The 27,176-nt window shown below is 36.0% G+C and overlaps 13 protein-coding genes across 13 annotated transcripts; 11 read left to right on the forward strand and 2 right to left on the reverse strand.

Annotated features, from left to right (window-relative positions):
* Positions 1–198: 198 nt before the first annotated feature.
* On the reverse strand, positions 199–1,632 carry SPO7 (Nem1-Spo7 phosphatase regulatory subunit; the record flags this gene model as incomplete). Its single annotated transcript, XM_015609848.1, has 1 exon — positions 199–1,632. The coding sequence occupies one exon, from the start codon at positions 1,630–1,632 to the stop codon at positions 199–201; it is 1,434 nt and encodes a 477-aa protein (XP_015469346.1).
* Positions 1,633–1,833: 201 nt separating this feature from the next.
* GWT1 (glucosaminyl-phosphotidylinositol O-acyltransferase) lies at positions 1,834–3,309 on the forward strand (the record flags this gene model as incomplete). Its single annotated transcript, XM_015609849.1, has 1 exon — positions 1,834–3,309. The coding sequence occupies one exon, from the start codon at positions 1,834–1,836 to the stop codon at positions 3,307–3,309; it is 1,476 nt and encodes a 491-aa protein (XP_015469347.1).
* Positions 3,310–4,531: 1,222 nt separating this feature from the next.
* On the forward strand, positions 4,532–5,803 carry AC631_01020 (oxysterol-binding protein; the record flags this gene model as incomplete). The annotated part of the gene is made up of 1 exon (XM_015609850.1): positions 4,532–5,803. One exon carries the CDS (start codon positions 4,532–4,534, stop codon positions 5,801–5,803), a length of 1,272 nt encoding a protein of 423 aa, XP_015469348.1.
* Positions 5,804–6,494: 691 nt separating this feature from the next.
* AC631_01021 (60S ribosomal protein eL33) lies at positions 6,495–7,224 on the forward strand (the record flags this gene model as incomplete). The annotated part of the gene is made up of 2 exons (XM_015609851.1): positions 6,495–6,513; positions 6,920–7,224. 2 exons carry the CDS (start codon positions 6,495–6,497, stop codon positions 7,222–7,224), a joined length of 324 nt encoding a protein of 107 aa, XP_015469349.1.
* A 464-nt stretch (positions 7,225–7,688) lies between these two features.
* Positions 7,689–9,152, forward strand: AC631_01022 (uncharacterized protein; the record flags this gene model as incomplete). Its single annotated transcript, XM_015609852.1, has 1 exon — positions 7,689–9,152. One exon carries the CDS (start codon positions 7,689–7,691, stop codon positions 9,150–9,152), a length of 1,464 nt encoding a protein of 487 aa, XP_015469350.1.
* A 931-nt stretch (positions 9,153–10,083) lies between these two features.
* On the forward strand, positions 10,084–12,168 carry RFC1 (replication factor C subunit 1; the record flags this gene model as incomplete). Its single annotated transcript, XM_015609853.1, has 1 exon — positions 10,084–12,168. The coding sequence occupies one exon, from the start codon at positions 10,084–10,086 to the stop codon at positions 12,166–12,168; it is 2,085 nt and encodes a 694-aa protein (XP_015469351.1).
* A 276-nt stretch (positions 12,169–12,444) lies between these two features.
* MKK2 (mitogen-activated protein kinase kinase) lies at positions 12,445–13,704 on the forward strand (the record flags this gene model as incomplete). The annotated part of the gene is made up of 1 exon (XM_015609854.1): positions 12,445–13,704. The coding sequence occupies one exon, from the start codon at positions 12,445–12,447 to the stop codon at positions 13,702–13,704; it is 1,260 nt and encodes a 419-aa protein (XP_015469352.1).
* Positions 13,705–14,579: 875 nt separating this feature from the next.
* AC631_01025 (uncharacterized protein) lies at positions 14,580–16,118 on the forward strand (the record flags this gene model as incomplete). The annotated part of the gene is made up of 1 exon (XM_015609855.1): positions 14,580–16,118. The coding sequence occupies one exon, from the start codon at positions 14,580–14,582 to the stop codon at positions 16,116–16,118; it is 1,539 nt and encodes a 512-aa protein (XP_015469353.1).
* A 399-nt stretch (positions 16,119–16,517) lies between these two features.
* Positions 16,518–18,311, forward strand: AC631_01026 (gamma-glutamyltransferase family protein; the record flags this gene model as incomplete). The annotated part of the gene is made up of 1 exon (XM_015609856.1): positions 16,518–18,311. One exon carries the CDS (start codon positions 16,518–16,520, stop codon positions 18,309–18,311), a length of 1,794 nt encoding a protein of 597 aa, XP_015469354.1.
* Positions 18,312–18,963: 652 nt separating this feature from the next.
* On the forward strand, positions 18,964–21,051 carry AC631_01027 (fungal specific transcription factor domain-containing protein; the record flags this gene model as incomplete). The annotated part of the gene is made up of 1 exon (XM_015609857.1): positions 18,964–21,051. One exon carries the CDS (start codon positions 18,964–18,966, stop codon positions 21,049–21,051), a length of 2,088 nt encoding a protein of 695 aa, XP_015469355.1.
* A 549-nt stretch (positions 21,052–21,600) lies between these two features.
* AC631_01028 (uncharacterized protein) lies at positions 21,601–21,933 on the forward strand (the record flags this gene model as incomplete). Its single annotated transcript, XM_015609858.1, has 1 exon — positions 21,601–21,933. One exon carries the CDS (start codon positions 21,601–21,603, stop codon positions 21,931–21,933), a length of 333 nt encoding a protein of 110 aa, XP_015469356.1.
* Positions 21,934–22,226: 293 nt separating this feature from the next.
* AC631_01029 (uncharacterized protein) lies at positions 22,227–23,417 on the reverse strand (the record flags this gene model as incomplete). The annotated part of the gene is made up of 1 exon (XM_015609859.1): positions 22,227–23,417. The coding sequence occupies one exon, from the start codon at positions 23,415–23,417 to the stop codon at positions 22,227–22,229; it is 1,191 nt and encodes a 396-aa protein (XP_015469357.1).
* Positions 23,418–24,811: 1,394 nt separating this feature from the next.
* Positions 24,812–26,911, forward strand: AC631_01030 (uncharacterized protein; the record flags this gene model as incomplete). The annotated part of the gene is made up of 1 exon (XM_015609860.1): positions 24,812–26,911. The coding sequence occupies one exon, from the start codon at positions 24,812–24,814 to the stop codon at positions 26,909–26,911; it is 2,100 nt and encodes a 699-aa protein (XP_015469358.1).
* Positions 26,912–27,176: the final 265 nt, after the last annotated feature.

Raw genomic sequence — 27,176 nt, forward strand, 5'->3', positions numbered from 1 at the left:
TGGATTATTAATTCTTTATATGAATTGTTTTATAAGAATAATAATCGGTCATGTGACTTTTGATAAAATTTGGTGTATACCGATATACTTATATTAATGATTACTAGGATTACAGGCTACAAGATCCTTGTGTTGAATAAATATGCATTGACTAATAACTATCAATTAACCTAGTATTATGGTACAGAATTAAATGGTTTAGTGGTCACTAGCTTCATAGCTGTCTACGCTATTCATTCCAGAATGATATGGTGACAATAGTACATTTTCAGAAGAACCATCCAACTGATTCAAATTCTGTTCATTGAGTTTGTTGGAAGTGGCATTTACACTGGATTTTCTTCTATATCTTCTTTCCTTTCTGTCCTTCTTTAATAGCTTACCTCTATCAAGCACTTCCTCCCTATATTTTTCAGTCACAAAGGACATCATATTTTCTCGCCTCCTGACTCCTTCGTGCGCCCAGAATTCACTTCTGTATAATTCCCAGCCCTCCCTAACATCTGTATTGAAAACTCTTGCATTTAAGATTAACTTGACGTCCGCAACCCCGATTCTTGGCTGACATTGCAGCTGACACGATGCTAAGAACACTTCCAATTTCGATTTCCTATTATTTTTTGTAGATGGATACACATTATGCAAAGCATTACGACACACTGTTGCATTGAACAAGACAAACTCTCGAATTAAGTCGGTAATTGAATCTGTCAATGGGGTCTTGATTTTGACGAGTCTCACGTTGAGCTGGCGCAATCCTTTGTTCGTAGATGACAAAAACTTTCTTGGTAACACAATAGTCTTCTGGTATTCACCTGAGAGGTGGTATAGCATTAATGTTACTAGCAAGGCAAGCAAAGTAAATTGCAAGATGACACGAACGGTCCCGTTTACTGGAGAGTCCATCAAGTACAAATGATGCGTTAATGATGCGATGATAGAGCACAATATAGACAAAAAGGTCAAATACTTTCTCCTCATTGCTCTCTGCTGGATAACTTGTTCCCGCAAGCTTTCTTCGAGAATCAATAAATTACGAAATATCTTCCCGGTGGCTGGCGTCAGGGTGTATCCACTACCAGTTGGATATGCACCATTTTTCAGCGACGAACGATGTGACCTATCACTCGCATCTGACTTATTAGACCTCCTCCTTATTCGCCTCCTGGGCTTGGGGCTGGGTGTTGATTCGGTGCTATTTCTTCTGACACTAGTTCTGTCACGCTTGGCTCGGTCGCTGTCGGTAGATTTTGAACGTTCGTCCCTAACTTCTCTTTCCATGATTACGGAATTGGTTCCTTTGTTCTGTAACAAATCGAACGAATTCTGTGACGCTCCGTCTGAATCTGAATATATCACGAAGTCGTCAATTTCATTTCCGTTAGACGTACATGGTGTGATGTTCATCAACGAGTCCGACGACGATAAAACAGGAGATTTTGGCATCTCGTGTGTAAAACTACTGCCTTCTGCATCGATACTATCCCCATCACTAGGTTTCAGCTCTGGCGTCGAATTCAGAAGCTTCAATTCTTCTTCTTTTTGATTAGCGACATTCTTCTCTTCGAGGTTATTTATCACCAGTGTTTCGTATTCTCCTTTGCCCTGACTCTGGGGCCGTGGCTCTTTCATATTATGGAATATTATTTTAGCCTATTATCCCCGTCTTCTTTATGTGTTAATATTAAGACTGTGGCTATCTTGAAGATGAAAGATTGAAACACCAAAAAAAATTGTGCTGATGGTTTTGTGTATAATTTAATTCTTCATTGTTTTAACGGTCTTAGTATATCTAATAGATAAGTACTACAAAAAATATAGATAAGAAAGCGAATGTCGTCATTGAAAGAACAGAAGGAGTTGTTCGTATCCAATTTACTTGGAGGTACTATCCTGGAGATATATAATGTCACAGCTGTTTCCCTTAGTGCCTATTTATCTTATAATTTGATTAGTGCATACTCTGGCTATAACATAACATTTCCAGTTGATTTTGTTTTGAATTGCATGACAATCCTATTGTCCATCACACTATACAGTAACAGTACCAATACATTACATTTTCTAATACTAGCACCAGGTATATTGGCTGCAATTTCTGGTAGTTGGGGACAAAAGGACCGGAAGAAAAGTAAGTCGAAGATTCCACGCGATGCAAATGGTGCCAGAAAGCAATTGTTGGTTAAGAAACCATTTATAACAGCATATAGGTCTCACATGTTAGTGATCACCAACTTTGCAATTTTGGCGGTGGATTTTAAAATGTTTCCTCGTAGATTTGCGAAGGTCGAAACATGGGGAACATCGTTGATGGATTTAGGGGTGGGATCGTTTGTGTTCTCGATGGGATTGGCAACCTCGAGAGCTATTATCAAGCAGAGGTTTGACTCTTCGAAATCCACCGACTATAGGTTCAAATTGTCGCAATATGGTTCGTTGATTATGAAAAATACGATCAAGTCCCTCCCCGTGTTGGCATTAGGGTTAATCAGATTGGTTAGTGTTAAAGCACTCGAATATCAAGAACATGTCACTGAATATGGAATTCACTGGAACTTTTTCATAACCCTTGGGTTATTGCCAATCTTTTTCGCTATAATCGACCCCATATTAAACTTCGTACCTCGTTTCATTGTTGCGTTGGTAATCTGCATAGGGTACGAGCTAATAATGGTCAATACCGAGTTAATGGCGTTTATACTCAGAAGCGATAACAGAATGGATACCTTGGTGACCATGAATAAAGAAGGGATCTTTTCGTTTATTGGATACTTCAGTATCTTCATCTTTGGACAATCGTTTGGGTCATTTGTGTTAACTGGCTTCAAAACTCCAAACAACTTATTCAGCATGTGCTCATATCAACGCTATAAAAAAGCAGGTGCAAAACCTGGCATTTTCACGGTTACCACTACGCAAGGATTAGTGATAGCCACCTTTTTTACCCATGCTTTGTTTTGGTACGTGCAAGAAGCATACTTTGTTAGCAGTATTTCCAGAAGATTAGCTAATTTGCCATATGTTTTGTGGGTTGTTTCTTACAATTCCCTTTTCCTCCTAGGCTACAATGTAATTGAATCGGTGATAGCAAAGCCAGGAGCTTCCGAATCCAAAATATTGGATGCATTCAACAACAACGGTTTATTGAGCTTCTTGTTGGGAAACTTATTTACTGGCTTAATCAATATGACCATAAATACATTAAGCTGCAATGCTCCTGTTACATTTGCCATTTTAGTTACGTATGGTTTAATCTTGAGTACCATTGCCGTCCTCTTAGACCGTTACCACATATACATTAAACTATAGACAAAATCACACTTTATACATAGTTTTGAATTAGTTTTAGTAGGCTTATAAAAATATTTACGTTTGTCACTGAAAGTGATAGCTTGTAATTTTAATATTTAACATAAAATACAGAATTTAGATTTTTTCGCAACAATTTAATCATAATAGTATGTGTTTAGATTAATAAACCAATATCACAAGTTGAAATTTTACAATCTACTTGGGATTTTATTAGAGAGTTCTTTACTCATGCTAAATATCTACTAAACTCTTTTGATTCTTGAAAATTCGATGAAACCCGATTATAAGCCTTTTATTCAATCTGGGTTAGAAGAATCTAGACAATAGCAATATTTTTGTTATACCACCGTCAGATAAATACATTACTTTACAATCGAAATGAAGTTTGTCCCTGGTATTAGGATTATCTATTTACAAATTTCTCTATCAGTTGACTTAGTACGATGCATATCACTTTTTTTTTATTCTCTCATCGCCTTCTCTCTGTCAATTTCCCATTTAATCTTCCACTTTTTATTACTACATATTTACCACCCTTCTACTATCAATCCCAACTTAGAAAACCCTTAATGTAATTGAAATCTACGCTCAAAGTTTAAAGCGGTTTATAAGTTTGTCATACTATCTTACTAACGGAGTACTCCGATCGAATACTCTTCGTCCATCATAACCCGATAACATCTGTTGTTTTTCGTACATCTCTCATACTCAACATTCTCTGACATATCGGCTATTGTACACTTATACTCTCCCGAATAAATAAACTGTACGGGCTAAACGATTCAATGGGGCTGACAATCTGAACGGATTAAGGGGCTGTACCGGTAGTGATGGTGAGCAGAAGTCCGAAAAAGATATCCACCAAAATATCTTCACCCAGACCAAAACTCCAAAAAAACCATTTCCAGACTTAAAATTGTCATTACCACCACCATCAATAACAAATTATCATCGTTTATCGACGAATCTCATACCATACAATGCCTTTTATTATCTAGCATGGCATTGAAGGTTGCAAAGGGTGTCGCGCACTCATAACCGGCAATATCCCGGAAATTTCTAATGAAGATTTTGGCTATGTTAGCACACGTCGAAGTATAGACATATCATTGTTAATCAATTGTCTGTATGAATATACAATTTGAGTTGTAAGTAACACGCTAACTATTGAAAAATTGACACTTGATTTGCTGTAAAGAATCCAAATAATATCAATACCATGTCAAATGCTACCCAATCAAGCTCATGGACGTCGTTCCTTAAATCTATTGCTTCGTTTAATGGAGATTTGTCTTCATTAACGGCACCTCCATTCATCTTATCGCCAACTTCATTGTCGGAGTATTCACAATACTGGAGTGAACACCCAGATTTGCTTATAGAGCCCAACTTTTTGTTGCTGACCGAGGGGGCCGATAAGTCTGAGGAGGAAGCGATGGCATTAAAGAGGATGATTGCAGTTACAAAATGGTTTATTTCCACATTAAGATCACAATATTGTTCAAGGAGTGAGACGATGGGATCGGAAAAGAAGCCCCTCAACCCATTCTTGGGAGAAGTCTTTGTTGGAAAGTGGTCTGATGAATCGAAGGAAGGTAAGCTCGGAGAAACAGTGTTGATATCAGAGCAAGTATCGCACCATCCACCGGTAACAGGATATGCTATCTATAACAAGAAGAACAACACTGTATTACAAGGATACAATGGAATCAGAGCCACTATTTCGACCACGTCTATTAATGTCAAACAATACGGCCACGCTATATTAGAATACAAAGACTTAAACGAGTCGTACTTGATCACATTACCACCATTACACATTGAGGGATTGATCACGGCGGCGCCATTTGTAGAATTGGAGGGTACTTCGTTCATCCAGGCGTCCAATGGGCTCATTGCGACGGTTGATTTCACCGGCAGAGGTTACTTCTCGGGAAAGAAGAACACATTCAAAGCTCGTATTTTCCGTGACAAGCTTTCCAGTGGAAACAAGACCAACGCATTGGTTACAGCCGCTGGCCAGTGGTCCGGCAAGTCGTATATTGGTAAGGGATCTGAAGCCCCTTCCAAGGGCGAATTATTCTACGATGCCCACAATACTGAGGCCGAGCATTTGATTGTCAAGCCGATCGAGGAACAACATGACTTGGAAGCCAGAAAAGCATGGCAAAAAGTGGCCGAAGCCATCAAAAAGAGTGACTACGACATGATTCACCAGGAAAAGTCCCTTATCGAAAACAACCAGCGTGAATTGAGAAAGAAAGAAGAAGAGGCAGGGTCCAAATGGGAAACAAGGTGGTTTGACAACGTTGATTATGTCGCATCCGAAGATCTCAACGATCCGTTCACGAATTTGACCAACTTGGCCAGCTTGTCCATCCACAACGCCCCATCGGGGTCCTTGAAGAGCTCCAAATACGACAAGGGAGACGCTAAGCACTGGAGAGTCAATTTCACCAAGTGGGAGAACGAAGCCGAAATCAAAATCTAGTTTCGTGCTCCTCCATCCGTCGTGAGTTCTCCCTCACAATTTCTAGCCTTCATACTTTCTATGCTAATAATTATTTATCTAGTACGCTACACCTGTTTAATTTACCATTTGTAATACATGGTTCAACCGTTGATATCTGCCTGTAGAAGTTTCCTATGCATATCCGTCGTTAGCGTATATCCGACTACTTACGTATACCTTACGTATACTTGCAACATTGCTGCGAATCGCCATTTACCCTCTTATTACCCTCCATTACCCCTAATTACCCTCTAATATTCCCTACACCACACAGATTCCCATATTAAGTCTCCTATAATTACTCCCTAATTGCCTCTGATGTCCCCCGTCTCCACCTTGCCTACAATTACCGTATTCTACAAAACTCATCTCTTATGCTACCATAGTAGGGCTAGCACCAACCCTAACACCTAATGCAACAGTAGTCACATGAACTATTCCCGCGTTTTTTCATTTATATAATCGTCACCCGCACGCATTTGTGAGAAAACCCTTACACCCATAGTAAATCGGATTATTACACAAAAACACTTTTTTTTTCGTTTTCCTGACTCAATGCCTGGCTCAGTTTGTGTTAGTACTGGGCAAAAGTTCTTAAAACTATTCGAAAAATTTTCGAAGTTAGTTACATTTAATTTGTTAACTTATCACTGATATTCAATTAGTTAAAATGGCTGAATCACACAGATGTATGTTAATGATTAATAATAGAGAGTTTGTTGACCATAGGCAAAGGTATTATTGCCCAAGAAATGAGTTTTAAAGGTTGAAGAGTGAAAAATTAAGATTGCACCTTGAAAATGAAAAATGGGAAATGTGGTGGCAGAAGAGTGGAAAATGTGTAGAATAATGCAACAGGACGACAATAACCATGAAAAGATTGTCGGTGGTGGGATAGAAGACACGAGAGGTGTGAAAGGTACACGGGTGGAAATTTGGAAAAGTGGAAAATTTTCAATATGGCGATCAAGCGTTGGAGGAGCTTAGAATATGAACAGGGGATATAGCAAGAGCCATCGGCCAACAAACAACTCTGAAAAACAAGAATATCTTGTTTTAGTATATTAAGGGAAAACCAGTACTAACAAATTCTAGTATACGTTAAAGGTAAGCACTTGTCATACCAACGTTCTAAACATGTTAACAACCCAAACGTTTCTTTAATTCAAATTGAAAACGTCGGTACTCCACAAGATGCTAAGTTCTACTTAGGTAAGCGTATTGCCTACGTCTACCGTGCATCTAAAGAAGTCAGAGGTTCTAAGATCAGAGTTATCTGGGGTAAGGTCACCAGAACTCACGGTTCCAACGGTGTTGTCAGAGCTAACTTCAAGAAAAACTTACCAGCTAAAACTTTCGGTGCCTCAGTCAGAATCATGTTGTACCCATCTAACATCTAAATCAACTCAACAATAGAGTAATTAACACTATATATATTATTCCAACTTGCAAGAGGGTGCTTAAGTTTATATCTTAGGTTGTATTTTTTTGTCAGTGTGTATAAAAATGATTTTTATTTTTATTTTCTCTAACTGCTCTTAATAAAACGTTTAATGTTCTAGAAAGTGGTTCATACCGTTAGTGAACTTGATTTTACAAGTGATTTTTACAACACATTGGCATACTGTTATTATTTTCTTTATTGTTAGACTTGTTTAGGCTTATGTTTATGTATATTACTTATCAAAGTATGTTGTTTGCATTGTAAGTGGAAAATTGATTCGAAAATGTGTTCTTGTAGTAGTTTTGTAGTGGAGGCTTTTCTGCAGGTCGATATTATTTACACTTGTTATTAATGAACTATAGTAAATAAACAATAATATTGAGTCCTGGCGTGTTGTAAATCTATGGTTTGAAAGATATAATGGCTAAGAACAAGAAGAAACAGTCGAAAGCCCAGAATCTGAACCAGGCTACATCTAGTCCTGAAAATGAGGCGCCTCAAAACAATAATAATGGACAAGCTGAACATGAACAAGTGCTGGAAGAAATGACCCAAGAGGCGGAATCAGATGCTCCAAACTCGACGGATGATAAGCAGAAGGATTTGGAAGCTGGTGAGCTTCAAAAAAAGATCGATGAATTGACGTTGGCGTTGAAAGAGAAAGATGACCAACTAGCCGAAAAGGATAAGGCTTTACTGAAGGCTAGCAGTTCAACCGACGAAAAAGCAAGCTTAAATGGAAACGACTCATCGAAAGTAAAGGAATTGGAAGACAAATTGTCTCAAATAGAAAAGGAACGGGATGAAACAAAGTCGTCGTACGACACGTTGTTAAGCAAATTATCGTCCATGAAATCTGTGTTTACCAAGATCAAAGAGTCACAGCGCGAGCTTGAAGAGACCAAAGAGACGTTGGAAGAATTAAGAACCGAGAATTCTGAATTGAAGGAAAAGAATGAAACTTCTGGCAGTGAAATTGAACGATTAAACGTAACCATTAAAAAATTAACAGAGGAAAGCTCAGATTTAAATAGCGAATGTGATCGTTTGAGCAGCTCGTTGACCAAATTGAGAAGGGAATTTCAAAGCAAAGACGAATCACTTCTGGATGAAAAATACAATTTGGAAAACACCAATTCGAGGTTAACTAAAAAGATCAATGAATTGAAACTTGAATTGAGCGAGGTAACCATAAGCAGGGATGAAGCGAAGATGGAAACCAAGAATTTAAATCTTACCATTGACGAGTTAAAAGATAAATTACAGTCTAGAGAGGCTGATATCAAGGACTTAGAAGGTAAGATCACCAATCACACTCAATCAATATCCGAGAAAGATTTGGAAATAGAAGCTCTCAAACAAGACCATAAATCCGCAATTGACGAATTGAAACAAAAGATCGAGTCATTAAACCAAGAAAAAGCTCTGGTAGATACTATGTTACAGGAAAAGATCACCAAGTTATCCCAATTAGAAATAGAAAATGAAAAAGTCAGCAAACTCGAAGCAGATGTAAATAGCAAACAGTTGATCATAGGGAAATTGCGTCACGAAGCAATCATTTTAAATGAGCACTTAACAAAGTCATTGACCATGCTTAAGCAACAACTGAGCAACCTGAACAATACGATCGACAAAGAATTGATCTCAAATGTTGTTATAAGTTTCTTACAGTTCCCTCGTGGAGACACAAAAAAATTCGAAGCTTTACAATTAATAAGTGCATTACTTGAATGGGATGAATCTCAAAGAGTCAGTGCTGGATTAAGCCATAATCAACAATCTCAACGTAATACTAATGATACAAATGAGGATAAACCAGCAAGACAAAGTTTTGTTTCTTTATGGACCGATTTCTTAGAAAAGGAATCAGAGAAAAAATAGACAACTTGCATACTGCTACTCTGTAATTACATACAGCAAGCCTATATAACAATAATGATATATCCTGTAATAGATTTTGCACAATTAGAATATATATTTCATCATAATACTAAATTCAAGCGTGTCAGAATTTAAGCGCGTATACGTAAAATAAAATCATCTACAAAATTCATTAGGATAGTTTGGAATTCAATATTTAGGTGATTCATACTTAGACGATGGTTGATATAAGAGAGTTCTTTGGGAATTCTTCTTCCAAGAAGTCAAGTGGAGATGTAAGTATCTTTTTTTAGTATCGTCTCTTGTTAATTGAATCGTTTATTAACTAGTTTAGAAAAAGACACCAAGCAAAAGAACATCTAATCCTAAGAATGATGTAATTGAAATTGAAAGTGATGATAATAAACCAAAGAAAATAGATGCAAATAGTAAATCAAAGGCTACAACTAAGAAAACGCCATCCCCAAGGAAAGGAACTAAGACAAAGTCAAATTATGTGAACTTGGATTCTGATTTTGATGACGATAGTGAGGATGATTTCAAGCCAGATAATGAAGAAGAGGAAGACGATGATGAGTTTGAAGATGAGAAAGGAGAGAATGAAGATGATGATTTAGAAGAGATCGCAAAACCACCCTCACCACCTCCTAAACCTACACCTAAGAAACGAGCTAGGGCTGATTCGGCTTCACCAAAGAAAACTTCACCAACCAAGAAGCAGAAGGCAGATGCAGTTAAGTCGTATCCAAAAACAGGAGCATCGGCAGATGAAATCTTGGCTACAATTCCCGATGCAGAGTTGCCAGATACAGAAGATACTAAAGATAAGCCATTCCAATTTTTTCAACAAAGAAAAGCAGATGGACCCCAACCGAGTGGAGAAGATTTGGAAATACCAGAAGCACAACCAAACTGTTTATCTGGATTAACCATGATTTTCACGGGTGTTTTACCCAGACTCGAAAGAACAGCTGCCGAAAACTTAGCTAAGAAGTATGGTGCTAAAGTCACAAAATCCATCCTGGGCAAAACAAGCTTAGTAGTTATCGGAGAAGAAGCTGGACCATCTAAAGTACAAAAAATAAAGAAGAATAAGATTAAAGCAATTACAGAAGACGGTTTTATACAGCTCTTACAAAGTATGCCTGCGGAAGGTGGAGATGGAGAATCAGCTATGGAAGCACGCCGGAAAAGAGAAGCAGAAGAACGTAAAATAATTGAGCAGGCAGAAGTAGAAGAAAGGAAAGCACGGGCAGAAGAAAAGGCTGCTAGCCAACCTCAAGTTAAATCTGAAGTTGATCCTTCTCGTGCAGAAAGTCCCAAAAGAGTCATTCCTAACAGCGAGAAGCTTTGGACAGTTAAATATGCACCTAATGATATTGCTCAATTGTGTGGTAATAAAGGCCAAATCAATAAGTTGAAAACCTGGTTATCAAACTGGTTTGAAAATGCGAAGCATGATTTTAAAAATCCTGGACCAGACGGCTCAGGCATTTTTAGAGCGTGTTTAATTAGTGGACCACCGGGTATTGGAAAAACTTCTGCTGCCCATTTAGTAGCCAACAGTTTAGGCTTTGATGTTTTGGAAAAAAATGCATCAGACGTTAGGTCAAAATCCTTGTTAAACACTAACATTAAGTCTGTTTTAAATAACACTTCTGTCGTGGGATTCTTTAAACATAGACATGATGAAGAACAGCATGTCAATGATAAGAAATTCTGTCTCATTATGGATGAAGTTGATGGTATGTCAAGTGGTGATCATGGTGGTGCAGGTGCATTATCAGCATTTTGCCGCATTACAAAAATGCCTATGATTTTAATCTGTAACGATAAATCATTACCTAAGATGAGGACATTTGACAGAGTTACGTATGATTTAGCATTTAGAAGACCTACAGAAACAGAAGTGAAAGCAAGATTAATGACTATTGCTCATAGAGAGAAAATTAAATTGGATCCAACGGTTATTGGCCAATTAGTACAAGTTACAAATCATGATATCAGACAAATGATCAATTTGTTATCGACCGTTTCTTCAACACAAAAATCAATTAGTCATAACGAAAGTAGGGAATTCTCAAAGAGCTGGCAGAAGCAGACCGTTTTGAAACCATTTGATATCACAGGCAAATTGTTAAATGGTCAAATTTATAACCCAAGTTCCAATCACACTTTAAACGATAAGATAGACTTATATTTCAATGATATAGATTTCACACCATTGATGATACAAGAAAATTATCTCTCTACTAAGCCCACTAATGTTAAATCGACTCTAGACCATTTGGAGAGAGTCGCACGGGCTGCAGACGATATTTCCCAATCTGATCATGTTAATTCATTGATAAGGTCGAGCGAACAACAATGGAGTTTATTGCCGTTCCATGCAGTTATGTCTTCAGTGAAACCTTCGCTGGAGGTTGCAGGTAACTTCACGCAGAGAATTAATTTTGCCGGATGGTTGGGGCAAAACTCCAAGGCTATGAAGTATCAAAGATTATTACAAGAGTTGCAATACCACACAAGATTAAGAACTTCTACAGATAAAGCGCAATTGAGATTGGATTATTTACCATTATTAGTTAAAAAATTGGCTGATCCTCTTTTACAATATGGTGAAGATGGAATTGAAGAAGTCATGGACATTATGGATTATTACTATTTAACCAAAGAAGACTGGGAATCGCTTATTGATTTTGGCGTGGGCCCTGCAAAGGGCGAATTGTTATTGAAAAAGATTCCTGCGAAAGTTAAAACAGCCTTCACTAGAAAGTACAATGGTAAATCACACCCAGTTGCAATCTACAAAACTGGTAATTCCGTGGGAGCCGGTGCCGGTGCTCGTAAACAAAAAGTTGACTTTGAAGACGTTATTGAAGATGATACTAATATTAAAGATGACGAAGAGGAATCTGTAGATTCCGACAAAATAGATACCAAAAAGGATAAATTAATTAAAGAGGTGAAACCTAAAAAATCCACAACAAAGAAGAAACCCGCAAAAAAGAAATAACTTATATATCGAGTAATTATGTTAGTAGGTTACATTCACATTGTACTTTATTTATACTTCTTCACTATATATATGATTCTGTATTAATAAGCTCGCTAACTCTAAAGCATTCATGGATGGCACTTAATATAATAGACAGACGTGTTCGTCTTCTTCTACGGCTCTTGTAAATCAGTAAATTTTTTTCATCCATTTCGCATTTTTATATCAAAGAGCTTTTAGAATTAACTATAAGGATAGAATACTAGTTCATTTTAACTTAATGATTTCTGATCAATGTCAAATCAAGGAACAATATATAGTATACCAAATAATAAGAAACCAAATAATAATAAATTGCCCAATTTATTAATACCATCACCAGTTTCAATTAACAAATCAGATCAAACCAATAAACAACCTAGGCGAAAACCACCACCGATAGATTTTCTGAGAATTCAAGGGGCATATTCAAATACTCCTGATACTATATCGCCAAATCCATCTAGCGGGACTCATAGTGGTATACAAAGCGCCGCTAGTGATCTACTGGAAAATTTAAAAGCACAGAATATTGAATGTTCTAACCAGGATAATGAACAGAGTAAGAATAATGACGAAAATATACAGAAAAGAGTAGAAGATTTAACGCCAGAAGACTGGAATAGATTGGCTAATGATAGTCAAATAATAGAGCTTAATAAATTGGGAGAAGGAAATGGAGGTAGCGTATCGAAATGTACATTAGTAAACGGATCACAGGTATTTGCTTTGAAATTAATTAACGCAGACCCTAATCCAAACATCCAAAAGCAAATCATAAGGGAATTGCAATATAATCGGGTATGTGACTCACCAAATATCGTCAAATATTATGGTACTTTCATGGTAGAAAAGCAACTGATGATTGGTATTTCTATGGAATATATGGGAGGCAGGTCATTAGATGCCATTTATAAGAGAGTTATTGAACTAGATCCTACAAACAGAATCAACGAAAAAGTGTTAGGCAAAGTTGCTGAGTCAATTTTAACGGGTTTAAACTACTTGCACCAGCAGCGCATTATCCACAGAGATATCAAGCCATCAAATATTCTTTTAGACAGCGAGGGAAATATCAAGCTATGTGATTTTGGTGTTAGTGGTGAAGTTGTGAATTCATTGGCTACTACATTCGTAGGAACACAATACTATATGGCCCCCGAGAGAATAATGGGTAAGCCGTATACTGTAAGTTGTGATATTTGGTCTCTAGGTCTCACTTTACTCGAAGTTGCAACTTGTAAGTTTCCCTTCATCACAGACGATAGCATGCTCGGTCCAATTGAGCTATTGTCGTTAATCTTGGAGTACGAGCCTAAGTTGAATGACATTCCTGAACAAGGCATCTACTGGAGTGATTCGTTCAAAAATTTCATAGGATATTGTTTGAAAAAGAACAGTGAGGAGAGGCCAAGTCCTAGACAAATGTTGAGTCATCCATGGTGTATCAGTCAACTGAAAATTAAAGTTCGGATGGATAAATTCGTGAAGAAATTATGGGGTCAATTGGAATAGAACTAGCTTATATGTTAATGCTTTAAAACGATCTCATATATCAGTATGGGACAAAATATTTATTACAGATTGAAAATACAAGGGCCGAGATTTCAATACTTTAGCCACGCCAATAATTATAATTTAAAATATGAATAGAAGTATATTATAATTTGTTGTAGGTTATTTGTTTGAACACTTATTTTAAGTAATATGATTAGCTTAATTCAGTGACAATCAATACCAATGAGTATGTTAACAGTCATCTTCTATCTTCTCTCTGTAGAGCTTTTGTACTAAGGATACTTCTTATAACCAGACTATATTTTCTGATATCCATTCATACACACGTTAAGAGCCGAAAAACGTAAAGAGTATGCCAAAGTGGAGATTCCACCCTCAATCTTAGGATTATATCCCCTAGATTGTATCAAGTCATTGAAAGTAGACTAACTGGGAATATCTTTAAATAAATTGACGAGTTTATTGAAACATCTTCTACCAAATAGTAAATAAGCGTGGCCATACGCTTACTAAAACATTCATTCTTCTTGGTATCACGGCTTGTAGATTCTCTACAGAGATAGGCGATTTGGTCGCTTAATAAAAGGTGAAAAAGATATAAGTAGTACACAGATTAAAAAAGAATCGGATCTGAGACTTTCCGAAAACGTTTATCTTGATATCTTATCTGCTCATAAACGAGAGCACAGATAAGCTGATGATCGGCAGTACTACTTCCTATCAGCACAACCCCATGCTATCTTTAAACGATACATGTATTACTAAAATGTACTCTAGTACTATTTTAAATACTATAGAATATAAATAGTAGTCTGGGTTAACTTAATGTCGAATCATATTAGATTCAATGAAGGAAGAAGACTAAGTGATCAATGAGTGATTCTGAAAAATTGAGCTACGCTAATGTGCATGTGCATGTAGGCTCATCTGAAAAAGATAGCGGAATAGAAAGCATAGGACATAAACAAGATAAAAGGGTTGGCAATGATCATGTTGACGATGATCTTGTTTCCATTGAGGTGAATGAAATTTTGAATGAAAAGGAAGCCAACAAGAAATTAAGATGGAAAATTGATTATAGAATAATGCCATTCTTGATGCTCATTTACGGGTTGCAATACTTAGATAAGACTTTGTTAAATTATGCGGCCGTAATGGGGATCAAGGATCATCTACGAGGAAACGAATTTAGTAATACGGGTACTATATTTTATGCTAGTTATCTTGTAACTGAACCTTTTGCCGGCCTTATGATTCAGAAACTTCCAGTTGGTAGATTATTAGGGTCTATTGTGGTTCTTTGGGGCATTATTACTAGTTGCCACGCTGCTGCGAAAAGTTATTCAGGATTGATTATCGTCAGAACTCTTCTTGGAATATTTGAAGCACCTGTTGCAGGATGTCTTCTTGCAATAACGAGCATGTGGTGGAATAGACGTGAACAAACCAAAAGAACTGGCTTATGGTACTTGCAGATTGGCGTCGCTCAAATAGTTGGAAGTTTGATTTCGTTTGGCTTTCAACAGGTTCGCTCTACTAGCATTGAAAGTTGGCAAATATTGTTCATTTTTATGGGTGCATTCACCTCGCTAGTTGGTATAATAGCTTTTTTTTATTTGCCTAATGATATTAGTAGCTGCAAATTTTTAACTGAAGAAGAAAAGGAGGCTGCAATTGAACATATCAAAGTGAATCAAACCGGCCAGAAGAATAAAAAGTTCAAATGGTATCAGGTTAAAGAATTGCTATTATATGATAAACAGACTTGGGTCTTACTAATGATTACTACACTTACAATGATCGGTAATGGTGCAGTGTCAGTTTTTGCAAGCGTTATTATTAAATCATTTGGTTTCTCAAATAAAGCTTCAACAATAATCCAGATTCCTTCGGGAGTTGCTACCATAACTGGTACATTAATATCTTGTTATTTAGCAGGTTATATTGGCCACAGAGCATATCTTTTAATGCTGGTTTGCATACCTGCATGTCTAGGTGCTATCCTACTTTTGGTGTTGGACAATGAATATAAAGTTGGAAAGCTTTTCGGGGTCTACTTATTAAACTTTAGTAGTTCTGTTCTCCCGGTAATATACAGTTGGAATTCTGTAAATACTTCGGGGTATACGAAGGCCACTATGCGAAATGCATTAACATTAATTGCCTTCTGTATAGGTAATTTGATTGGACCCCAGATATTCAGAGACAAAGATGCTCCTAATTACACACCTGCTAAGATTGTTCTTATAGTTTCAATGAGCTGCCCAATTTTTCTTGCATTGGTTCTTCGCCAAATAGCTGTAAGAGAAAATAGAAAGAGAGATTCTGTGGGATCAGTTGGGTGCAGATATGACGTTATGAACTTAGACTTAACAGATATTGAAAATAAGAGCTTTAGATATGAGTACTAGTAAGTATGTTTATATTTTCATAAATTAATGTATATGAGTGAATTTAAGAATAGTTCAAGAGAGGTGACCATGATATCGTATTGGTTCGGCTGCAATCAATGCCGGCGTTGTTTCTTTTCCAATTGCGTATTCAAGTGATCCCGCTATCTAAAATGCTTCGCTAGCGATAGCTGAAATAGTATCTCCTATTCAATATTAGTTTTCTAACGATCCAATAAATTTTTTGCTCACTATCTTTTATGTGGAAGTACGCTTTCCGTTATCTATTGTTTATCGGTGAAATATATTCTCAGAATATCATCAATAATGGATAAGTTAACATTATATAATGAAATAAAATGCACTAATACTAGGAGTTAGGATGTTTGATTAAAGTGTAACAAATAAATAATTTCCATTATGGAAGGTCCTGCTAATTCTAGGCGTTCAACGGTATATTCGGCAAAGGGTATGGTATCATCTACCCAACCGCTTGCAAATTCCGCTGGAATTAAAGTCATGTCAAAAGGTGGTAATTGCATTGATGCATGCATTGCAATTTCAGCGTGTTTATGTGTATTAGAACCGTCATCCACTGGTATTGGGGGCGATTGTTTTGCTTTATTTTATAAGAATAGCGACAAGAAAGTATATGGTCTAAATGGAACAGGTAGGTCTGCATCAGAACTTAATATCGATTGGCTTAACACGAACCATCCAGATCATATTTTACCTAGTAAGAGATTTAAAGATGACTCTGTGTTCAAGGTTCAAGTACCTGGACACATCGCTGGATGGTTCGATCTACACGAAGCTTGGGGTAGTGGGAAAGTCACCATGGAAGACATTTTAGAACCAGCAATTGATCTAGCAGAAAATGGCTTCGTTGTTTCGCAAATAAGTGCATATCTTTGGAAAGAGGCGGAAGGGAAATTGAAGACTCAGAACAACTGTGATGATTTATCTATTTTCCTTCCTAATGAAGATCTCACGGCACCGGTAAAGGGTCAGTTTATGACGAATACTTATCTAGCAGATACCTTAAAGAAAGTTGTAAAATTTGGCAAGAAGGGATTTTATGAAGGCGAAGTAGCTGAATCAATGGTTAAAGAGTTATCGAAAAGAGGATCATTAATTTCAATGAGTGACCTAGCTAATCATACATCAACCTTTGTCGAGCCTATTTCACTTTCAATTCTTGACCATAAGCTATGGGAAATACCACCGAGTGGTTCAGGTATTATAGCATTACTAACGTTAGGTCTTATTGATCAATTAGATAAGAAAGGCACATTGCGGATAAGAAAAATGAAGCATAATTCTGTGGAATATTTACATATGATAATTGAATGCTTGAAGCTTAGTTTTAAAGATTCAGATGAATATGTTAATGATTATGAGTTCTTTATCAAAGAATACAACTTGGACCAATCAGTGTCTCTCGAAAACTTGTTACAACCAGAGTACCTTGCAAAGCGTATGGAACAATTCAGTGTGGATAAAATCATTTCGAACCACGAAGTTGGATATGGCATTCCAAATCCAATGTTCAAGTCAGATACAGTTTACATGTCAGCCTCGGACTCCGAAGGCAATGCATGTTCGTTTATTAGCTCTTTATATGAAAACTTTGGGAGTGGAATACTTGTTCCAGATAGAGGTTTTGCTTTACAGAACCGGGGAGGTAACTTTAATTTGAACCCAAAGAGCAAGAATTGTCTCGAAGGGAACAAAAGATCTTATCACACTATTATCCCTGGCATGATCACTATTCCTTCGAAGTTATCACCGCTGAAAGAAGATTTATTTGCCAGCTACGGTATTATGGGTGGATATAATCAACCACAAGCACACGTGCAAGTATACTTGAATATGATACTTTTCAATATGAATCCGCAAGAGGCATTGGATGCACCAAGAATCTCATTGTTTCCACATCCTGACTTTGAACACACAGATTTAGGCCTTGGATCTGATGGGCCAACCAGTAGGGCCGTTACTTGTGTCGGAATTGAAGATGGAGTTGCAACGGACGTAATTGAAGGACTAATCAAGTTAGGTCATGAAACCAAAATTTTTCGGGGTAATGAAAGGAAACTCTTTGGAAGGGGGCAAATAATTCGTAAAGAATCGGGACAAGAAACTAAGGGAAAATTAGTATATAGTGGTGGCAGTGATATGAGGGGTGATGGTGCTTCTGTTCCTTTGATCTGAAGATAAATTGTATGTACGATTATCAATTTATTGTTCAAATGAAACCTAAATTATTTGTAGTTCAATAATTGGGTATTTGTGGATATATTCAACAACATGCTTCTCAATGCAAGTACTTGCAGCCTACAAACATATAAAACGTATAACGACGGCCTAAACTGTCAAGATTTCTTCCAAAATATATATATTATACTATTACTTTTACCTTATTGATTTCGAAAAAAAAAGAGAGAATTTTCACAAATTAAAGTAAATTGATACATGCCTATCTTCCGGAAGTACGATATCCATAATCACATCGATAATATCAACCTACGAGCAGTTAATGAAAAGGTGTTATCAACAGATTCAAATATTCTGCATATAAAAGATAAGAACATTAAACAAGCTTATTCAATTTAAGCAAGGCATTTCCTTCTCTTCTTATGATGTCATTATATCATGATTTAATAGGATATAATATATGAAAATTGTGGGTGAAGGTACTGCTAATATTAAAAAAAGAAAGGGTGTGTCAGATGGTGATAGAAAAAGAGCTACATATAGTTGTGATCGCTGTAAGGTAAAGAAGATTCGGTGTGATAGGCTAGATTGTAATAGAGTGAAGTATGATAGAACCACATCATGTGTACAATGTAATGAGTCTAACATAATGTGCACTACAACTGCACCAAGGAAGAAGAGAACCTACTATTCAATGAGCGATACTTCAAGGTATCAGTTGAAATGCTTGATATGCATTGCCAAAGCAATTTTTCCTGACAAGAATCCAAATGATCTAAACGATTTGTTCGATATTGCCGAATGTTTAAATATTGAATTACCAGAAGGCAATAAAGGATTTGATGATAATGGAAGGCATGATGTGGAAAGTTTTACAGACGTTTCAAGGTTACAGGATGGCGAAATGGACGAAAGTATTGATCATACAAATCAAGTACACAACAAAACAAGCTCTTTGGTTCTGAAGCCGGTTACCACAGATCGAAATGAAAATGCTTCCTCTTATGGATTAGAAGGAACACTGGGATTACTAAAAGCTCTTCTTGGAATCACTGCGAAGGTACCAGAAAACGCTTATAAAGAAGACGACGAACTTCTTAACCAGAAACTTGAAAAAGCTTCACCAATTAATGTTAATATTGAAACAATTCTGGAATTGTTTCAGGCTCGGAATTTTCATCCGTCATCTTTAATATCGAAATCTGATGCTGATTATTATGTGAACTTTTTTTTTGAAAACGTCCATCCTGGATATTTTATTTTCGAGGAACAAGAGTTTAGGAGGAAACATGATTGTTTTTTTAGAGATATTGGCTCATATAAACCATGCGATAGTGTGACAGTCATTACCAATGAGCAAATATGTTGCATCTACATGGTTTGGATCTTGGGGAAAGAATTTAGCCTCTCAATACAAAAAGATATTTCGGACAACATTCTAAATCTGTGTCTCAGTGTTGTAAGGCTTTTACTAGGCGATATTATCATACATCCTTCGCTAGAAGGGATAAGACTGGTTTATCTTATTGCCTTGTACTTTGAATCACAGAAGAAGAGGGAAACTTCATGGCAGTTATTTGAGTTAGCTTCTCAACAATGTATTAGCTTGCGATTTCATCGGCAAGCTGCCATTTCGAGTTATCCTGAGAATATTCAAGATGAGATTAAAGTTGTCTGGTGGTCAATTTTTCGAATTCAAATGAATATCAATTCTTCATTGGGTAGAGCTCCGTCAGTCCCAATTGAAACCATAGATATTGGCTTACCAAGCCTCATTACGATAAAAGATGAATTGTTTAGAGATTATTTTGCGTCCTCAGTCGGCTTATTCAAAATAATGTATAAAATTCTAAATCTAAGAAGGAATTTATATATTAGCAATGAACCGCTAAGCATTGGTAACATTGATAGTCTAACCCAAATCAAGATGGAATTAAGTAAATGGTTTAGTGGATTGAGCCAATTGTTGAAAGAATATTGGGTAATGAGGCCGGTAAAAAGGTACCAGTTGAAGTTGCATCTACAATATCATTATCTTTGCATAACATTAACATTGCCGTACTTATTGTACATATCAAAAAGTTTGAAAGAGGTAGAGTTAGCAAATTATCAGAATTTGATCGAAAGCTTATGTCAAGGGATTAAAGCAGCAGAAACTATATGTGATGTGATCTATTATTCTGAAAAGAGTGGACAGTTCAACGGATTGTTACATTATGATATGTTTTATGGCTATAATGCAATGATGGTTTTAATATTGACTTATGTATTAATCCACGACCAAACTGGTTCAACTCACCAATATCGGTCGAATTGCACCTACTTCAGAAAAACTTTAAGCGATTTTGGTATTGACCGATCATCCAATTTACGGGCCATTCATCGAATGCATCTTGTGAACGTTAAGCATTCTAGCCATGTAGAAGGCTTGATGAAAGAGGCATGCGAGAATATAAAGTTTATGATAAAGCGGTTTGGTCTCCTAAAGGTTTTAAATACCAAATATGGTTCGCCCAGAAATGAGACTTGCAATTCTTCTTTATCTGCTGATACAGATGATGATGACAATAAGTTTGTTCCACTTTCTCCCAGCAATTCTTCTATTTATGGACTTAATTTATTTGTGAAGGATACCGAAAATCAGGAATGTGACCTTTTCCTGTTCGGCTACAGTGATTTTGAGTTATCGTCAATCATTTTTAATGAGAACTTTCGTTCTCACCTGGAACAGGAATAGCTCCTTGTCTATGAAAAGTATCACTCTCACACTAAGGTACTTTTCATGCGATCATGAAACCCTAACCAAATCATTTAGAATCTATACACATACTATAAAATAAGATTATTTTTCATAAGCCAAATCTGGTCGTACTTAATTATATAATAATTGCTTGCAGCTGAGGAATCTAATAAGTCAATAGGTTGTTTATTATCGATGTCCAAACCAATCTAAATGTAGAACAATTTCAGTTGACAATTGGAACAATCATCAAATATTTTGTAAAGTTCAATTCTCATATAAAAGTAAATTTGTAAATTACAATGGTTTATTAGTAAATAATATTTTCTGTTCTGTCAGGTTTGAAAAACTGACATAAATGTACTATTAACATAGTGTGAATGAGTTTATGCTGCATTTCTGGACTATATTAGGATGTCTTTTATAATGACACAAAACCACCGAAGGAATTTTCTCAAACTCACCTTTATCCAATCAAAGAAGTGTTAAAAACACTACAGCATAATCAATAGTAATTAATTAATAGCACTAGTAGATTATTACAATATGCCAGTTCCATTTGAAGGTTTAATACCATATGCTATTATGGCAGCCTTTTTTGGCGTCGCCGGTCATGGTGTTGGTTTCGTTAGATACTGGGACAACGGTTGGAAAAATGATAGATTCAACTTAGATTCGTGGGATGAAAAGATGATGGAAAGAGACTTCTTGTTAACAGGAGTAAAGAGAGGGCAGAGTAGTGAAGCTGTAGCTCCTGAACATTTCAAGACGGCAGACGTCCAATTACAAAGATACTGGACACCATACAGAGACCAATACTTTGTTTTCAGAGAAAGATTATACAAGGGATACGTCACCGGTGTGTGGGACTTTTCATGATAGTGTTGAAGATATTTATCGTAATTATAGGTTAAATATTTGCATTATTTTTACATACTCATTAAATAAAAAACTGTTTTAAGATTTGGTACGGAAATGAGCCTTTATCAGGTACAATTAAATGTAGAGAATCAATGAATATCTTCGCTGTAAGAATTAGAGTTGGCTACATGATTTATAATTAAAAATGAAATTGAAAATGAAAATATACGTAGTGGGCTATATTAAATCTCCCGATGCTCTCGATGATATATGGGGATATGGGCGAATTGTATATACGGGTCTAAGCGAATTCATTTGAAATCTTTATAGGTCCATTTTTCAGTGATCTTTGGTGTGTATCTTCTTCTCTTGGCTACTGGAACTCTTGTTTCAATTAAACCATTTTCTTGTAAGTTGATCATAGAATCATAAAATAAATTACCTTCAGGTTTCAAATTCTTTAAATTATTGGTAAGCTCATCAGACAATTTTACCTCTAAAGGTCTGGTTATGGAATCGTACTTAAATAACTTCTTTGTTTTCTTTGATTTTGATTTTGTAGTTTGTTTTGCTTCATGTTTTGCTGATACCAATTCATTATACTCATCTAATTTCGCTAATTCCTTGATTTGATGCTTTAATTCCTTCAATTGTTGTTCTAACTCCATTCTTTGCTTATGCTTAGTTTCTCTGTTTCTCTTTGACTTTGTCTTAATCTTAACTTGTGTTGGCTTGTTTATCGATAACTTAAAATCTTTGTCAACGTCTTCTTCTTCATCTTCCTCATTTTGCTCGTCTTCAGATGATGCCTCTTCATTTTCATCCAAGTTGGCAATTAAGTTTTTGATACGCTGTTGGTGATCAATGAGTTCTTGACGTTTCAATTCCTTCTCGTGTTCAGTAGTATATTCTTTATTTATCAAAGCTTTCCAAGAAGCCAAAGATGGGTTATAAGATTTTCCTGCATCAACCTGTTTCTCTTGTTCGCTCAACCTAATAGCTTCTGTCTTCATTGTTTTTGGTGCATTCTTAGCTTTGGTATGTCCACTGGAGGACTTTTTAAGTAAAATCTCTGGTGTATTATCAACAGGTTCTTCACCCCAAAGATCTTCATTCTTTGCTCTAAATAACCCATCTTTGTCAACTCTTGTTTTTAACTTGGATTCCCCATTCACCTTTCCGGATAACTTCATCAACCTGTGCACTTCATGCTTGTTAACACCTTGGATTTTCCTGTTATTTCTCTCGATAGCCAAAGGCTTCACTTTCGATTTATTCGACAAGATCTCAGTACTCTTTAATTTTTTTCCTGATTTTCCTCCTATGGATACATCTCCTTCCGTATCTATTATGAAATCATCATTATCATCTCCAAGAAGTCTCTGTCTAGTTTTTGCTTCTTCTAACCCTTTTTCAACATCATCGATATCAATATTTTTCCTCCATGACTTCTTCCCCTTTCTTGACCTTTGCAGCGTAGTTTTAGGTCTATTTTGTTCCATATTTACCTTGTTATCTATATTTTTCATTTAGAATATATATATTTAGAAAAATTATTTGATGAGATGAGCTCTCAAAAAATCATAAAATGTCGCGAACTCAAACTCCTATACGACACTAATGTCGTATACCCAATGTCTCAAACTTCGTTTTACGATGACCCCATCATCGTTAGAAGATCTATGATCATCTTGAGTAAGGTTCTTACATTTAAGTCCTCAGCTTGAAATACGCATATGATTTGGAAAGCTTAAAGTTTAACTTACAAATAAAACCTTATAAAACATAGGGGCCGTGGTTCCTTATTAATTCGATACTAATCTCCAGTAAGTGCGAGCTACGTAATATAATATGCAGCCTGCTTCTGCAGCCTTACTCTGTAGCCTAAAATTGTATTCTGTATCGGTATCCTGATTGAGTAAAAGCGATTTACGCTTCTGCGGCCTGGGAAATTTGGCAGATCCGTAATGGTCACCAACGCACCAGTAGCCTCGGTTTTTTTTTTCTCAATTGCAAGCGTAAACTCGCCTCCTACCCCTTCCTACATTATTCCCCTTGCTCCGGGGAGTTGTCTCCTGACTGTGATATCTAATTACACCCCTCTACTATACATTATTGCTAAATGACTACAGTCCCACACTGTTTGATTGCCCTTGCCTTGATATCCGAGAATAGCGCTTGGACGCACAGGGAAGCACAGAACACCCCCCAAACCACTCCATGACAGTCGCCATACACATAAAATTTCGTTATGTGCATAGCCTAAATACTCTCGTCCAATAAATTGAATACCACCTTCAAGACTTGTGGATAGTCACTGATCTGCCCGTTAATGTTCGTATAGCTCGGCCTGCAGTACTTTTTAACCACTAAGTAGCCTAAATTCTTTGCTTGCTCCGTTAATATATTACTTGAGTGATCTTGTAGCACACTGGAATAGATTTTGCCGGACTTCTTGTCATTTATTGAATACACATAGCTTCCGATGCTTGTATTTGTCATTTCATTTACGTAGACGTTTATACTGGACTTATCATGTTTATCAATGCTAATCACTATCTGGTAATCATCTCCATTAATATTTTCCTGTTTAGTTACGATCATATTTCTCCTATAGGTATTCCCTTTAATGCACTGACCTAGAAATATCAGCTCTCAACCGTAATCTACATTGTAAAACGGTCTAGACATAAAGGGTCTGATTAATTTTTCATAAATAATATCCTGCTTATATAATCGAATACCGTTGCTGCTATTATAAGAATGTTTAATTATTGTAGTATATAACACTCTGAATATAAATATACTTCTTGTACTTATGCTTATATATTAGTGGACAATTACTATAAATTGGACAATTATTCGTACCGACGGTATCATAACAATTTAAAGTAATATGCTTGTACAAAATAGAGAATTAAACAGTTCCGATATTGCCGCCAAGAGACAGTACGGTGGCGGCGAAAGTATAACAGGGGCAAATAATGACGCTGGAAATGATTTGAGTAATGAGGGCAATGGCGCAGATGATTTGGTTAGCAAAACAGACAATTTGAATCTAAATGAAGGGAAAATTGGGGAAGACGGAGTTAGAAACGACCATGAGCAGTGCAGTAATAAGGCACAAGGTGAGACAAGTAAACAAGACAATAAGTATAGTAAGGTTGACAGATATGCAAAAGACGGTAGTAAGGAAGAAAATGAACAGTACAGAGGGCTAGGAAGTGAAGAGTTTTTACAGTCGTTGAACAATTGCTTGTTTACGGAAACGGGAGATCAAGTAGATAATTTTCCGTTGAAAATTATCGTTGAGAAGGGGCACTTGAGTGAGGCAAATGAATGTATTGAGGATGATGATTTTATGTTCAGTGGTGACCTGGGGATTTCGTTCACCAATAAAGGGGATGCTGACCGTGTGGTAACGAAATTATTAGACTGCGGAATTGAGGTTACATTCAACTACGCAGATTTTATTTCGCATCCGGGGAACTTATTCATCAAAAACCTCTCGGATGAGCTTATTAATTATGATAGGCTTTTCGAATACTTTCAGAAAAATAGTAGGTATCATTCGCTTGTAGATATAAACATTTTCAATAGTGTTGAAGATGATATTTTTGCAATTTTGAAATTTCTGAATTACCTTGATGTTGATTATATTTTGAAGAACCTTGATGCTAATAAAAACCCTTTCAATATAAATGCGAATGTGCCAATTTATTTGAATAAATATATTAGCAAGAAAGAAAGAAAGTTGAAATATACTGAAAGTTCAGCAGTGTCTGAGAATCTTAATAATTATAATACAATTGTCATAGAGAATTTAAATGATTTCTTGAACGACTACAACCCCGATGTATCAATGATTGAAACGTTTTTATCGAAATTCGAAATATTCCATAGGATTGAAAGCATATACTTTCCAATTATTCAAACCTCTGATAACAACTTTAACTTGTTAAATTTTGGGTTTATTAATTTTGAGGTAAATGAGAATTTAAATTTCAATGTCTTGCGGTGTTTGTACTATCTTAACGACTTATCTTTTGCACAATTTATGAAATTTGGACCAGATGATGCTTATAATTTAGAACAAGACTTGTGTAAACCTGATCTCGTGCCTTCAACAGAACATGTCAATTTGAAAGTTTCAATTGGACAACATAAGCACAATCATTATTTGTATCAATGTCAAACAAATCAATTATTGTGTTTGCAAAATAACAGATTAGTTTTGAAGTATCTTGATATTTCGCTTTATAATATTTTATTAAACTCATTTTCTAAGTTTGTCAATTACCAAGAAACAAACATATATGTTAATAACCTTCCTGTTATATTCGAAAACGATGATAGGTTGTGGGAAAAATTTTGGTTGCAATTCGGTAATTGCATCAAATCAGCTAAAATTATCAAGCCTCAGTTTTATTCCAAAAAGAATGAAGTTGAATTAGGCAAGATTGGTTTTGTTTTCTATAAAGACTTCAAAATGGCCTTGAGAGCCATCCTATTAACTAACAATAAACTAATAAGCTTTGGAAATTTTAAGAAAGTTTTTGTTCAAACATCATTTGCTATACAAAAGAACAACCACAACCATCAAAGACCATCTTTACCTTCAAATTATTATCAAACACGTAATCCTCAAAATAATTATTCAAAGAGGTTTAGTTTGCCGACAATAACGGATTATAATTATTACCCTCAACCACCTTCAGTCCCAGTGCCACCTACTGCACCGGCTGGAAATCCATCCGATTATATGAATTTTTTCAATCCATATATGTACCCGTTCAATTATCCGTATATGCCATTTGATAAAGATTTAAGTCCTACCGAAGATGCAAGCTACCCTGAGAATATTTCTCCTCCATTGAACTATTACTATCAACCCTATTATCAATTTCCACCTTCAAATAATTTTCAACCATTGTCTACTCCTCCTACATCTCCGGTATTCAAGCTGAAGAAGACAAATAAACCGAAATTCAACTAAAGGCTTGTTTGTTTCTTTAGTAAATTACGCTTAAAATCAAAATTAAACCAATCTCAAGCATTCAGATAGAGATATAATGTGAATAGTATAAAATGTTGTATATAGTTTTATAAATTGGAATATGTTTCATGAGCTAATAGGCCTAGAAAATTTGATCATCGAATTCCTACCTTGGATTGAGTTTTACTAGGTCTATCCTAACTTTACAAAGTAGCCCTGAGGGACATAAGGAATGTCATTACTATATACACATATGAAAATATGA

The sequence above is a fragment of the Debaryomyces fabryi genome, assembly GCF_001447935.2.
Source record: "Debaryomyces fabryi strain CBS 789 chromosome Unknown contig00012, whole genome shotgun sequence".
NCBI lineage: Eukaryota > Fungi > Ascomycota > Pichiomycetes > Serinales > Debaryomycetaceae > Debaryomyces > Debaryomyces fabryi.